We start from the raw sequence: 13,837 nt of genomic DNA, 5'->3' as shown, positions 1-13,837 counted from the left end.
TATAGCATTATCTGATATGATTGTATAGCACGCAAACAAAAGTTTATTCCCTGCATAGAATCATACAGCGTAGAAACAGGCCCTTCGACCCAACTTGCCCACACCGACCAATATGTCCCATCTACACTAGTCCCACTTGCCCGCGTTTGGCCCATAACCATCTAAACCTATCCTATCCATGCTTCAGTCTAATGCGTCTTAAACATTGCGACAGTACCTGCCTCAACTACCTTAACGGATAGCTCATTCCATACACCCACCACCCTTTGTGTAAAATAGTTACCCCTTAGGCTCTCATTAAATCATTCCCCCCGAACCTAAACCTGTATCTGCTGGTTCTCGATATGAGACAATAATAACAAACCAAAGCGAGTTAGGACATCAACGGGGAGATCCTGGATAAACCCAAGGTAGCCACAAAATGGAGGAACCCAGCGCAACAGGCAGCATCTCTGGGGAGAAGGAATGGGTGACATTTCGGGTCGAGACCCTTCTGATATGCTGCCTGTCCCACTGAGCTACATGTTGTGTCTATCTTCGTTTTAATCCAGCATCTGCAGTTCCTTCCTGGCCGAACCCGATTGAAAGATGAGAGGCTGGGCGATAGAGCACTGGGTGTGACAAGGATCAGGCTTCAGTAAGCAAAGTAAAGAGAGGTGGCAACGTTATGGAAATGAAGCGGGTAATCCGAGTGATGACGAGACGGTATCCTCTAATGTGTCGGAAAGAACTGTAGATGTTGGTTTGCGCCGGTGATAGACACAGTAATACTGGAGACAGACATAAAATACTGGACGGGCAGCTCTGGATAAAAGGAATGGGTGACGTTTCGGGACGAGACTCTGAAGAAGGGTCTCGAACCGAAACATCACACATTCCTTCTCTCCAGAGATGCTGCCCGTCCTGCTGTGTTACTCCAGCATTTCGTGTCTATCTTCCGTATGCTCTGTGATGGTCATCTCGGAGTCAAGTGGCAACTCTGGTCTGTAGACACGAGGAACTGCAGACGCAGGAATCACGAGCAAAACACAGAGCGTTGGACGAGCCTGACCCTTTGAGTTCCTCCATCACTTTGTGTTGAAGTCAGGTCTGGACATTGCTTGGCTCAGTCTCAGGCGCCGGCTAACTAGGAAGGTCGAGTCAAAGTCCAGCACTAACACTCAAGAAATAACGTTTGCGGCCTGATGTTCCCAATATTTAATTGAAATCATTAATAAAGTAAATAAATAGATACTAATCAGTATCTACGGGATTGGACAGGCTAGATGCAGGAAGAATGTTCCCGATATTGGGGGAGTCCAGAACCAGGGTCCCAGTTTTACAGTCTACCGTGGGAACTCTTTAACTCAGTAAAGTAAAGTAAAGTAGCCTTTATTGTCATATCAGCGCACAGGCAGCAGTTGATTGTTGCTCTATTCAGTTTCCCAGGGGGCCGGGACGGGACTGGAGTTGGGAGGGAAAGGTGGGGGAGTCGAGGGAGAGGAGGGGGAGACAGATGGGGGTGTCTTCATTGACTGGCGGCGGGTGTCTGTCACTGAAACAGGCAGGTGAGATTTCACATCCACCTTGTGTGTGCCTCTCTCTCTCTCTCCCTCCCTCCCTCTTACACAGGCTGAGAGACTCTGCCTCTGTGAGTGTACGTCTCTTTCTCCCCCTCTCCCACACACAGTAAGACCGAGGTACTGTGCTCAGTCCATCTGTGTCTCCCACATACACAGTAAAACATGTCTCCAAATGAGCCAATTCAACCAAGGGAGGATATTTATAGTGTGTGAAAAAAAAGTGACATCATTTGTGCCACGTGATGATTTAACAACACTTCACAATGTTCATTCAAGATTAACGGGAAAGCTCGGGAGACGGACAAGTCACTCGCACAAATAACAGAAATGCCGAGTACCGTGGGAACTCTTTATCTACCCCCCGTTATATCGTGTGATATCGTGCTAGACCACGACCACTTCACTCTGGTTACATCTTGCGTCAAGTCGCCCCGTGAAAAAGCCGCATAAATGGGGTGATAAAAAAGTGCAGTGTGAACCATCTACATGGTTAAAGGCTGCAGGTGCATGGGAACACCAGCATCTTCATTTACAACCTAGCAGTATGAACATTGATTTCTCTAATTTCAAGTAACCCCTGCAGTCCCTTCGGCCCACTGAGTCCACGTCAACCATCAGACACCCATATACACTAATCCTACACTCACCTGTTGTATTTCCTCTGCTCTTATCATAAACATTTTCCTTATAGCCTTGGCCAAATTCTAGCCATTTGGTATCATCTAAAATTTGTTCTCTGGTATAATCTAAAGTTTCACATTTCCTAGCACCCATCAGTTCGGGAAATAAGGTTCTGATTCTGTATCTACCTGTGTCTACCGGTGTCTATGCTTCTATGAAACAAAATATATATTTTTTATTATAGGTCACTTTTACGTGACCACCTCTGAAAATGAGCCTGAAATGCCATCCAAAGCCAGCAACAGCCTGTAGGTTCGCCTGGTATGAGACAACACAGATGTTAACATGTTATGACATGTAACATGCTACCATGTATAAAATGCATTGCCTGGAATATAAATAGAGCTGCCATGAAATATTTGAACACTATTTAATGGTTTACTTTGCATTATTATTATTCAATGGCATAAACATCAAAATTGCACACTGTACTCTTCAGTAAGGCTGCCAGTTCAACCGGGAAGAAATTAACCAACTTTCCTGCAAGTTAACCATTTGCACCAATAGTCAACCAAAAGGCGCCTTTTCAAAATTAATAAAGCCTAATTATTAATGGCCAAAGCTGAAATTACAGGCCAACATAAAGATTTAGGCGTAAGATCAAATAACCCTTGAAGTCGATTTTAAAAGTGTGAATATGTGTGAGGGGAGGGGTTGTTGATAGCAATGGTTTAGCCTTTCCTTCATGAAATTCCACTCATATAAGTACACACAATAGTGGATTAGAAGAAACCCACAGTTGTTGATATAATGATGATTCTCCAAAATTGAGATACTACCAGATGGCTTTCCTCTTTTGGAGAAGTTCATTGGAAATTAGGACATATTCCACCACATAATTGGTATTAAAGGTTAGAAAACTGTGATCAACCCACATGTTCTCGCATGAATTCTCAGTGGAGAAGGTTCCGAGGCATTACGGAGCTGGAAAATTGCTCTCATAACTCACAAATTACGGACCATTGTTGGCAACCTGCAACATTCAGTAAAATTGGCTCCCGGTAATTTAAAGGAAAATGTTCTAATCTGGACCTGAGCATTTGCAGCTTCCCTTTGCTGTAAGCCAGGCTCACTCTAGCTGACTGAGTTAGCACTGTTCCACTGCTGGCAGAATGTTTTTGGTTTATTTTCTGTTTTATGCTATCTATATTTTGTTAAAGCCAGAAAAACAGGAATGATGGATTATGCAGAGGATAGGCTATGTCCAATAGAATGACATTTAATAAATGCAGTGGCAGATAGATATGTTATGCTTCAGTTAAGCCTTGCCTGAAAGAGCAGAAGAAGGGAAATCTATCAAGTAGGATCAAACAACACTCAGCACATTTACTGCATTTTTCTATTCATTTCAAGAGATGAATAGCCCCAGAGAACTCAGTGTTCATCATGCCATTCACCTAGACTCATTTTAATTCCATGGTTTGCCCAAGAGCTGAATAATATGCAAGCAAAATGAATATCTACTTCATGCTGTAATAAATATCCCTACAATTAGGCTGATCGGATAACTCATAGTCTAATAAATTATGGTTTCCTTCTACTTAGGAAATAATCACACATCCTGCAATTGACCATGATGTATGAAAATATTTGTCACATTGATAGACAATATGATTGCTCTGCAAATCCTGCTTTCTAAGTAGAAACATGTTCAGAATGACGGCTCGGGTAATGGGCTTTTAAATCTGTCAAATAGCACTATTTTTTTGCCTTCCATCTCAAAGTTACCCCTTATCCTGTATCTTATACACCGTAAATGGCTCAATTGTAATCATGAGTTGTCTTTCCGCTGACTGGTTGGCACTGCACCTCAGTACACGTGACAATAAACTAAACTCAAACTAAACTGGATATTGTTTAACTTTTAAGAAATAGTAATTTCTAAAAGAGTGATATTACCATCCCCCATACCCTTCTGAATTTGTAGTCGGCAGGGCAGTACTCTGCATATCGCCAACTTGGACAATTTTTACATTTTTATCAAGCCAATTTACCTACAAACCTGCACGTCTTTGGAGTGTGGGAGGAAACCGAAGATCACAGAGAAATCCCACTGGGAGAACGTACAAACTCCATACGGACATAACCCGTAGTCGGGATCGAACCCGGGTCTCTGGCGCTGCATTTTGCTGTAATGCCCCTGTCCCACTTAGGAAACCTGAACGGAAACCTCTGGAGACTTTGCGCCCCACCCAATGTTTCCGTGCGGTTCCCGGAGGTTTTTGTCAGTCTCCCAACCTCCTTCCACTACCTGCAACCTCCGGCAACCACCTGCAACCTCCGGGAACCGCACGGAAACCTTGGGTGGGGCGCAATGTCTCCAGAGGTTTCCGTTCAGGTTTCTTAAGTGGGACAGGGGCATAAGGCAGCAACTCTAGCGCTCTGCCACCGTGACCGCTACCCAGTGGTAATAAAACAATTTTAATTCTTCACACAGCTATATTCCATTCAATTACTTTGGACAAGCTGGCAAATAAACTAGGGTTTGTGCTCAACTACAACCAGCAGCACTTAGCAACATCAAGGGGTGGAAGATTGCAACCTTCACGTGGTCCGCCCTGTTTCGACTAATGCAATCAACTAGACGTGCACAAACAGAAGATCAAATAGAACAAGTTGTCTTACAACGTTAAGCTGTGCATGCCACACGAAAGAAGAAGAAGTGCAACATCAAAAGCTCGTTTAACATTTTGGATGATATATACACTCTGTGATTTTTTTTCATCTCTGCATTAAATGATTCTTACCCAACACTAGGGTAGGCCAGTTGGCTATCCGTGCTTTTAGTCCTTGGTAAAATATCTCATGAAGAAACATGATTGTCTCACTGTAAGAGAATAATTCAGAAAAAACACCATTATATTCTGATAAGCTACAAAGAATGGTAAACAATAAACTAAACCCTTATGTGGAGTCTTGGCTCAGTGACAGCGTTCTGAGCAGAAGGACATGGTTCTAAGACCCCCTCTATAACACATAACCCAGTCTGGCAATGCAGTTGAGGAACAGAGAGATGCTGCAGTGCTGCTAGTGTTTTTCTTTGGATAAGGTAGATGGTCTCCTAATCTGAGGAAAGACATTCTTGCCATAGAGGGAGTACAGAGAAGGTTCACCAGCCTGATTCCTGGGATGGCAGGACTTTCATATGAAGAAAGACTGGATAGACTCGGCTTGTACTCACTAGAATTTAGAAGATTGAGGGGGGATCTTATAGAAACGTACAAAATTCTTAAGGGGTTGGACAGGCTAGATGCAGGAAGATTGTTCCCGATGTTGGGGAAGTCTAGAACAAGGGGTCACAGTTTAAGGATAAGGGGGAAATCTTTTAGGACTGAGATGAGAAAAACATTTTTCACACAGAGAGTGGTGAATCTCTGGAATTTTCTGCCACAGAATGTAGTTGAGGCCAGTTCATTGGCTATATTTAAGAGGGATTTAGATGTGGCCCTTGTGGCTAAAGGGATCAGGGGGTATGGAGAGAAGGCAGATACAGGATACTGAGTTGGATGATCAGCCATGATCATATTGAATGGCGGTGCAGGCTCGAAGGGCCGAATGGCCTACTGCTGCACCTATTTTCTATGTTTCTATGTTTCTATGCACAGAATCTCTTGCCCAGAGTAGGGGAATCGAGGACCAGAGGACATAGGTTCAAGTTGAAGGGGAAAAGATTTAATAGGAATCTGAGGGGTAACGTTTTCACACAAAAGGGCGGTGGGTGTATGGAACAAGCTGCCAGAGGTAGTTGAGGATGGGACTATCGCAACGTTTAAGAAACAGTTAGACAGGTACATGGATAGGACAGGTTTGGAGGGATATGGACCAAGCGCAGGCAGGTGGGACTAGTGTAGTTGAGACATTGTTGGCCGGTGTAGGCAAGTTGGGCCGAAGGGCCTGTTTCCACATTGGATCACTCTATGACTCTATAAGGTAAGAACTATATTCAGCACTCTGTATCTTTCCCTTTGCTCTCCCTAATGTATTTGAGTTGACTCGATTGTCTTTACTGTATGTATAGTATTATCAGCTCGCGAAAAACAAAGCTTTTCACAGTGTCTCAGTACACGTGCCAAGAATGAACCTAAACCTTATAGTAATATAGATATCCCTTCTGTTCTCTACACCCATCATTGCTCCAGAACGTCTCCAGTTCCGATGAAGAGTCTTTGACCTGAGACCCTGACTCTTGTTTCTCTGCTTGTTCTATTGATGTATCTTTTATTTTTGAACAAGGATTTGAAATACTCTGGTATTTGGTTCATGGAGGAGCAGTTGCTATCTTCAATGTTTGCTTGGCAACCTATTGAAGGAGATAATTAGTTAACTAACAATTAGATTAATTACAGCATTTCAGCACTTCATTTATATCCAATTAATTGCCATTATCCCTAACCCCGTCCTTTACTGCAACGGTAACTAGCCCTCTTCTTTTGTGAAGGTACTCACAAAGTATTCATTTGGTACTTTAGTCCTGTCTGCTGCCTCCACAAGGAGTCTTTTATTAGCCCCAGCCTGATTTTAATTACTATTACTCTGCTTTGTCTTTCCATATGATTATCGCTGAACCCCGTTCAGAATTATCTCGGAGCCACGTTTGCTGCACTGATCCCATATCCCTTGATTTCTTTTATATCTAAAATAAATGAATGATATCTGTCTTGAATATACGCAGCAACCGAGCCTCCAGAGCCCTCTTGGGTAGAGATCCTAACATTCACTCCTCTCTGGATCAAGAAATCGCAGCCAGGGGAAACATCAATTGTGTGTCTGTCATCAAGTCCATAAGAATGTTGTATATTTCAATGAGATCAATGTTGTTTCACTAAACTCAACAACGTCTGCTTATAGACAAAGATTATTCCATATTTTTCTCAACATTGTTATTTTTCACACCAGACAGAGCCTCCCTACCTATAGCCTCATTATATTTCCTACACTGTGTGGCCCAATACTGGTAATCAAAGTGAGGTCTGTTAAGTGTCGGAAGGAACTGCAGATGCTGGTTTAAACCTCAGATAGACACAGAATACTGGAGGAACTCAGCAGGACAGGCAGCATCTCTGGAGAGAAGAAATGGGTGACGTTTCGGGTCAAGAGCTGAAGAAGGGTCTCAACCCAAAACCTCACCCTTTCCTTCTCTCCAGAGATGCTGCCTGTCCTGCTGAGTTACTCCAGCATTTAGTGTCTATCTGTTGGTTAACATGGGCACACAATTAGCTCTTGTTTTTGGGATGCCAGCCTTGGATGAATGGGAATCAAATGGTCTTTATGTCAAAATGTTATGCATTCCAATTTCCCTCTAGAAATCTCACCTTATAACTGATGCTTATAAAACTATTGTTGCCAGGCAAATATTTTTTTCGTTCCGGAGAATAAATGAATGGTCTGTATCGTCACTATATTTGTTATTTATTGAACTTTATCTTTTTTTTCCACTTCCCCCGTTATGTACTATAGAAACATAGAAAATAGGTGCAGGAGGAGGCCATTCGGTCTTTCGAGCCAGCACCGCCATTCATTGTAATCATGGCTGATCGTCCCCTATCAATAACCCGTGCCTGCCTTCTCCCCATATCCCTAGACTCCACTAGCCCCTAGAGCTCTATCTAACTCTCTCTTAAATCCATCCAGTGACTTGGCCTCCACTGCCCTCTGTGGCAGGGAATTCCATAAATTCACAACTCTCTGGGTGAAAAAGTGTTTTCTCACCTCAGTCTTAAATGATCGCCCCTTTATTCTAAGACTGTGGCCCCTGGTTCTGGACTCACCCAACATTGGGAACATTTTTCCTGCATCTAGCTTGTCCAGTCCAGAACATGTTTACATATTCACGTATTCTGTCGTGCTGCAGCAAGTAAGATTTTCATTGTCCCATCCGGGACATATGACAATAAAACACCCTTGACTTGACTTGACTCTTGGACTATCATCTGAATGCAGAGTAGATGCCATCATTCCAAAAAGCCTAGTATCCTGGACACAGTTTCCTGGTATTCCGGACCTGGAATTAACGTGACCAAGATGCTTTTATAGCCTTGTTCCCTGATCTCTTTTCCATAGTCCCACCAGTGGCCTTTCTAAAGTTAGACACAAAGTGCTGGTGTAACTCAATGGGTCAGGCAGCAGCTCTGGAAAAAAAAGGATTAGGTGACGTTTCGGGTCGAGACCCTTCTTCAGACAGGTGAGAATGTGGAGTTGAGGGAACTATCAGATTAGCCTCGATCTTACTGAACGGTGGTACAGACCAACAACTCCTGCTAAACATAGAACAGCAGAGTGCAGAAACAGGCCCTTCTGCCCACAATGTCTGTGCCAACCACAATATTTGACGTTTCGGGTCGAGGCCATTCTTCAGAAGATTCTCAACCCGAAACGGCACCAGATTCCTTTTCTCCAGAGATGCTGCCTGACCCATTGAGTTACTCCAGCATTTTGTGTCTATCTTCAGTGTAAACTAGCATCTGCAGTTCCTTCCCTCTCATCTTTCTAACGTTGTCCTTCAAAACCTGTGTGACTTGAAGACTACCATATCAATGCATGCCTAATGAAAAGGCAGGGGAGTGGAGCCACCCATGATGACAAGTTAAGTCATAAAGGGATACATGCTACATAGAGTCATAGTCATACAGCGTGGAAACAGGCCCTTTGGCCCAACTTGCCCACACCGACCAACATGTCCCAGCTACACTAGTCCCACCTGCCTGCATTTGGCCCATATCCCTCTAAACCAGTCATAGCCATGTACCTGTCCAATTGTTACTTAAACCTTGGTATAGTCCCAGCCTCCACGACCTCCTTTGGCAACTCATTCCATACACCCACACCCGTATCTGAACGACACCTCCTCCATTCTTCAAGAAAATATATATATTTTTAATGAAAAATAAAATTATAGAAGGACGTATTATCTCAAGCAAGGATATGCCAAATACCTGTTGAGAAAAATGTTGCTGACATCATCATGACTTATAGGGGGCTTCTTTGAACTGGCAGCCATCCTCAGGGGACGCAGGAAGCAGTTGACCAAGACGTACAGTTGCTGCACATATTCGGACTCTGCTTCCACCATGTTGAAGACTATTTGGTTCCTTTTCCTCATGCTCTCTGCGTGGGGCGAGCAGATGTAATCCTGAACAATAGTCTTCCATTTCCTTCTACACAGCCAGCCCCTCATGAAACTCTGAACCTGTAGATAACAACAAGAAAGAAACAAAGCAGAAGGTTGCTGAAGTATTTGTTAACCAGCGCACAACTGAGAGGGAGTGATAGATCAGCCATGATTGAATGGTGGAGTAGACTTGATGGGCCGAATGGCCTAATTCTACTAATAGAAGCATAGAAAATAGGTGTAGGGGGAGGCCATTTGGCCCTTCGAGCCTGCACCGCCATTCATTGTGATCATCTTATCGCTTATGAACTTTTAAACCTGAATACTCAGAACTTTTCTCTAGCAGATGGACACAAAATGCTGGAGTAACTCAGCGAGACAGGCAGCATCTCTGGATAGAAGGAATGGGTGATGTTTCGGGTCGAGCCCATTCTTCAGACTGAGAGTCAGGGAAGAGGGAAAGGAGAGGATAAGGGTGGAAGGGTAAGGTGTGATAGATGCGTGTATTTTCTCTGGCAGAACAGACTGGTATGGTAGCTTTATTTCACAGTGACTAATTATACATTTGCAACATCCTTGACTGGTGCCTGGCACTGCAACAAACCTGGCATCATACTATTTTTGTTTCTCAAAACACGAACTGAGGAAATGATCAAATCCCTTCAAAATTGGCACTTTTCCTAACGACTCCTTTCAATGCAAAAACAACGGCATCAGAAAATCTCAAAGATTGACTTTGTAAATAACCACAGTGTTAAAGTAACAAAACCACCTTTGCTGCATTTTCCTCACTGTATAAATGCTATCAAAAATAAACAAACACAACTTGGAAACGGGAAACAGTTAACAATCAAATCTTTTTGTTTATTTTTTGATACAACAGAGCAAACTTTATCAAAACACTGAAGTCACAAAATTGTACTGATATAGGTGGAGACCATTCAGCCCATCAAATCTCTGCAGGCTCATGGCAGACTGATTCAATCAATCTCTTTCAAGTCAAGTCAAGTCAAGTCACATTTATTTATATAACACATTTAAAAAACAACTCTCGTTGGCCAAAGTGCTTCACATTTGTTATAAGAATAGCACAACAAAACAAACTACATACATATATACATATACCCCTCGCTCAGAGGACGTCAGGCTTGGGAGTATAGATAAGTCTTTAGTCTTGACTTAAAAGAGTCGATGGAGGGGGCAGTTCTGATGGGAAAGGGGATGCTGTTCCACAGTCTAGGGGTTGCAACCGCAAAGGCGCGGTCGCCCCTGAGCTTATGCCTAGACCGTGGGCCTAGATCTTTCCTCTTCATTCTTTCTTCATTGTGTTTCAAATTATTTTCTCACATTTTCCTTTTAGGAAAATAAATCGTTCTATTTTTACCACCCCTACAGGGCAAAGAAATTCCAGGTCACGATTCATTGGAGCATAGATGTACCTATTGGCCAAATCTTTAAATCTGAATATGAAATAATGAGAGGCATAGGTAGGGTAGAGAGTCAGAACTGCTTTCCTAGGTTGGAAATGTCTAAGGCTGGAGGGCATAGCTCTATGGTGAGAGAGGGAAAGTTAACGGAGATGTGTGGAGCAAGTTATTGTTACGCAATGTGGTGGGAGCACATGGAAGTGCAGGCAATAGAAGGATGTGGGTCATGTACAGGCAAATGGGATCAGATTGGTCTTCATATTTGGCACAAACTTTATGGGCCACATGGGCTGTTCTATGTTCTGACCTTAATCAGTCACCAAAGATCAGCTTCCATCTATTTCCTGGAGTTAAAACAGTCGTGACCTTGTGCACTCTGATTAAATCTTCTTTAAAATAAGAAAAACTCAGTTTCTTCAAGCCAACTTATAGAAAATATCTCAACCAGTCTATTAAACATTTCTGCGCCATCTCTAAGACTGTTACATCCTCTTATGGTTAGCTGACCAAGATTGGACACCAAACTCATGTTATGGCCTAACCAATGTTTTCTACAGATTCATTAAAAGTTCATTTGTGAAGAAAGGCCATTGACCTCAAATACCTTTCTATCTTATCTTTCTATCTTATCTGATTTTAACCATCCGGCTAAGTATTTCTAGAAATTTCTATTTTATCACAATACAACTTTCCTACTTTTGTGTTCTAATCTCAGAATCCCTTATACTTTACTGACCACTCTCTCAACATCTCAGCCATTTTTGAAGGCTTTATTCACACCTACACAGAGAACCCTCTGTTCCAGCACATCGTTGGAATGTTCATCATTTAATGTCCTTCCTTTAACTACCAAAGAATATCACTTCACATCTCTCTATTAAATTCCATCTTTTACTTGTTTGCCCGCTCATCCAGCCAATTAATTACCATCCACGTACTGTTTTCCACACTGCCAAGTTTTTGTGTCACCCACATCTTAGGAAATTTTATCTTGTACACGATGTTTAAGTCATTAATGTATCAAAAGAAACAATGATCCCAGCACTGAACCACATGAAACACCCTTGAATCCCATCTTCCAAGTTGAAAAAGACAATCATTTAAGTCTGCCTTTATATTAATGTCCTACTTAGTTCCCATTAATACCAGGAATTTCCTCTGTGGTTCATATGTTCATAAGTTCTAGGAGCAGAATAATGCCCCTGTCCCACTTAGGAAACCTGAACGGAAACCTCTGGAGACTTTGCGCCCCACCCAAGGTTTCCGTGCGGTTCCCGGAGGTTTTTGTCAGTCTCCCTAATGGTCGAAAGTGGTTTCCGCTTCTTCTATGTTCCGGCGATTATTTCAAGAAATTCAAAACCGGCCGTGACTAAATGTAGGTTGCAGGTAGTGGAAGGTAAGACCTGCAACCTCCGCCAACCACCTTCAACTAGCATCGCAACCGGCTTCGACTAAAAAAATACCGATTTTTAAAACGGCAACCTATTTTTAGTCGCGGCCGGTTTTTAATTTTTTGAAATAATCGCCGAAACATAGAAGAAGCGGAAACCACTTTCGACCATATTCGTATTTGTAATGTACTATCATTGAATGTATTAGAATGGAATTTGTGATGTATATGTAATGTAATATCTAATGTAAATGCCAGTGCCCCTTGAGGCCAAAAGCAGAAGCTGGCAAATGTACCTGTGCCTAGTGACTGAGGTCAAGTGACCTTCTGGAAGTTTCAGTTATAGCAGATTAAATCTTACTTACAAGATGTCAGACGTGTATTCATTGTGCTAGTCACAACAGGGCCTTACAGAGAACATTACAACCTGCATTAATCCAAGGTTCTCCAAAAAAGTGTTGATTCACAGTCTTGACATGTATTTCTCCATTGGGTTTCCAATGCCTGCCATTGTAATTATGAAGGAAATTCGATCTAATCAAGCTTTTCAACAATGTTTTCATTGAGCTCTTCCCCATTATGCTTCAAGTTATTCTCTCCCTATTGTCTCTTATGCGAACTAACAGAATCTATGGCCTTCATTCCATGTGAATTCCAGGTCATTACTAATATCTGGGTAGAAAAGATTTTCCTCAGGTTTCTCTTGGCCAAATTTGTAATCTGTGTCCTTTGGACCTAGAAGCATTTGCTATTGGGACAGCTTGATCTAACCCTAAGGAATGCTCATGCTGGAGTTTCCTTTGAGATTCTATATACAATGACTGATTGTGAGAATTCCCAGCTAAGTATCTGTTCAAACTTCATACCTTTATGAGAGATTAAAATAAGGATCTTTAATTACAGCCTAAACAAATGTGTTTGAAAGCTTTTCTGGAGATGTAACAGATTTAAGGGGCTGTCCCACTGTACGAGCTAATTCAAGAGCTCCCCTGAGTTAAAAAAAAAATCAAACTCATGGTAAGCACGTAGAATGTACGTAGCGGGTACGTCGGAGCTCGGGACGTCTCTTAACGGCTCGTAACGCTAATGGCAGGTATTCGGGAAACACGGTAAGCTCGTGAAGACTCGTGAAGCTTTTTCAACATGTTGAAAAATGTCCACGAGAGCCCCGAGTACCTACGAGCGGCCATTACTGTAATTCTCCGAGTTCGAATCAGGGGAAACTCGGGAGAATGCTTGAATTAGCTCGTACAGTGGGACAGCCCCTTAATAGCTGAGTCTCACGTTGCGAGTTGAAACAAGAGGTACCCCGAGGTAATAAAGTACGATTAACGTACGGAACTCGTGGACGCAACTTAGAGACTCGTGGTGCTAACGGCAAGTACTCGTGAAATTTGTCAACTCTTGCAAAAAATCAAACATGTTTAAAATTTTCCACGAGTCAATTTTACTCTTGTGGTTAAGAATTGAAACATTTTAACTCGTTGTAAGAACGTAGTGGCCGGTGCGTTTACCTTAGTGTATCGTGAGTCTACCGTGGGAACTCTTTAACTCAGCGGGCAGGCAGCAGCAGATTGTCGCTCCCTTCAGTTTCCCAGCGACAATCACCTGCCATAATGCGAGAGAGATCATGCACTGTTGTAGGTCTTCTTTGCACGTCGGTGTTTCT

At 42.6% G+C, this 13,837-nt stretch overlaps 1 protein-coding gene across 1 annotated transcript in view; it reads right to left on the bottom strand.

Annotated features, from left to right (window-relative positions):
* Window positions 1-13,837, bottom strand: part of rasgrf2 (Ras protein specific guanine nucleotide releasing factor 2) — a 225,554-nt gene that overhangs the window by 129,908 nt on the left and 81,809 nt on the right. Inside the window, exons 5-6 of the mRNA XM_033018742.1 lie at window positions 9,176-9,429; window positions 4,991-5,070 (exon numbers count right to left, since the gene is read on the bottom strand). Coding sequence (XP_032874633.1) covers window positions 4,991-5,070; window positions 9,176-9,429 — 334 coding nt within the window. The remainder of the gene's footprint in view (window positions 1-4,990; window positions 5,071-9,175; window positions 9,430-13,837) is intronic.

Source organism: Amblyraja radiata, chromosome 3 (assembly GCF_010909765.2).
Source record: "Amblyraja radiata isolate CabotCenter1 chromosome 3, sAmbRad1.1.pri, whole genome shotgun sequence".
In the NCBI taxonomy this organism is placed as follows: Eukaryota; Metazoa; Chordata; class Chondrichthyes; order Rajiformes; family Rajidae; genus Amblyraja; species Amblyraja radiata.
The sequence above is the reverse complement of the archived record's forward strand: the minus strand, read 5'-3'. Positions and strand labels throughout refer to the sequence as shown.